Source organism: Asparagus officinalis, chromosome 7 (assembly GCF_001876935.1).
Source record: "Asparagus officinalis chromosome 7, Aspof.V1, whole genome shotgun sequence".
Lineage (NCBI taxonomy): Eukaryota > Viridiplantae > Streptophyta > Magnoliopsida > Asparagales > Asparagaceae > Asparagus > Asparagus officinalis.
The window spans coordinates 81,736,365-81,738,455 of record NC_033800.1 but is presented as its reverse complement, the minus strand read 5'-3'; the positions used below and the strand labels follow the sequence as shown (position 1 = coordinate 81,738,455).

Here is a 2,091-nt window from a genome sequence, read left to right as displayed (position 1 = left end):
AATAACCTAGGGAATCACAGCTATTTATAAGTTTGGAATTAACTTCGGGTGGGCCGGTTCCGCTGCGGAAACAACAATTGTTTCATCTCTTCACATGGAGTTGCTGGGTCCCACTCAATTGTTTCAAATTCTCCCACGCTGCACGTGGGTGAGGCCCCCCTCTTCCGTTTGTTCACAAAAAGATCGTCTTTTTTCGGACTTATTATAACGACTAAAGTTGTAATGAGTTATACAATGAAGAAAACAATTTCCGACCTAAACAATCACGAATGTATTAATGACAATTGGAAAGACCTGTGAAAAAAAATTCTTTGAACAGGTACTCAGACCTTAGAAAGCCAATTTGTTTTGCAAGGAAAAAAAAGTTTCTATTCATGGAACAATTTATCATACCTCTAACTCATATACAAAATTGGATAAGACAATATCTATTCACAAATCCTATAAAACGTGAATGCCGATATTTTAATGGTACAATTCTTGATAATGAACAGTTTACAAGCTTAGGATGTTAAGAAGAGAGACTCTATTTTGGACTAACTTCTTGAATAGGACCTCTAGTCCTGACTCGAGACTCTCCATCCTCTCCGCTATTGTTTGCAAGTCATTATGTGCCTTTTCTACCATGATAGCATTGACATCATTGGAAAGGATGCAATAGTAGGAAGCTTGTAACCACGTATCTATGTTCTCCTCCGAAGGTGCAACTTCTCCTTCGCAAGCCACTTTTCTCTTGGAAATGGACTTAAAGAAAGACCACCTACTTGTTTTTGTTTTTGGCTTTGACAGGCAAGAGAGAACAAGTCCGAGAAGGGAGATAGTGACCTCTCTTGCTTCAATCGAAACCTTAAACAATTGATTGTTGTTGTAATCAACACAGCAAGAGACACTTTTTCCACCCATTAGATTCAACGACTTGAGAGCATCCTTGATAATCTTTTGGGCCTTCTTTTTTGTCTCACTAACTTCGTTTCCTTTCCTTCTAATTGCTGACTCAATGTCTTTGACATGCTCTCTAATCATAACCAGGCTTTCCCTTGCAACACCAATCAGATCTAACAACTGAAGCGAGCAATCAAGTTGCTCCTCTACCCATTTCGTTGGACAACTTTGTATACTTTGTAGGCTGCTGGGTAGGCGAAGAAGCTCCTCAATTATTTCATAAACATCTCCAACACTTCTTAATCCCTCGGGCACCATATGTGCAGTTTTGGAGGAAGCCAGGCGAGCTTTTAGATTATGTAGTTCTTCGTCCACTCTATGTATAGTTGGGTGAGATGTAGGGGGCATGCTGATGGATCGAATATGGTAAGCCATTTCAACGAGTTTTTGATGAGATGGATGACAAAAAAATCAAGAAGAAGGCTGAGACAATATGATGGCTTGAGTTGCTTCTTTGGTTAACTATATATAAGCCAATGCCATGGAGTTGAAATTAGATGGGAGGACACCAGGAATCTTGCCAAACATGTGAAATTAATGCGGGCATAGCTTGAGGCGAGATCCTTGTAGCCCTTTCAACAAACAACTAAAATAATTTCGATTGAGATGTGGGAGGTGGGTTGACATATATCTATATGATTCTTGTCACTGAGGAGTGTTTGTTAACTGCGTATACAATATGCATGATTAGAATGCACCTCCAGTAGCTGAACTTGTTGGTATTTCATGCATTGTGCATTATGGGATAAGGGAACAACAAGAATCTTACAGCTAAGATTTGCATTTCAATCTAAGATTGATTAGCAATTTCAAAAAACAAGATAGGTTCTTGTTTATGATTTCATAATAATGCGCACGAGGGTCATCTTCTAATGTGCCAGACCCAAGAATGTCAGAATGGTTTTCTGTGAGCTGATCATAGATTTTAATTTACTTCGCCAATCTACAAAATTGGGGTAGGCTGATATATAACTTACAGATTGAAATGCAATCTGGAACTGATAGCACTTCATCTGCTTGACTGATCATCAAGTTGAGTTGTTGAGCATACAATATCCCTGTGAATGCCGCCTCAACTCATACCTGAAACCCACATATCCAAATCAGCCAGTCTGTAATGGGTAAAGAAGTTGCAGGCAGAGAGAAATG

The 2,091-nt window shown here is 39.2% G+C and overlaps 1 protein-coding gene across 1 annotated transcript; it reads right to left on the bottom strand.

Moving 5' to 3' along the window:
- On the bottom strand, positions 423–1,385 carry LOC109850508. The gene has a single exon (XM_020420527.1). It carries the CDS (start codon positions 1,315–1,317, stop codon positions 496–498), a length of 822 nt encoding a protein of 273 aa, XP_020276116.1. The 5' UTR covers positions 1,318–1,385; the 3' UTR covers positions 423–495.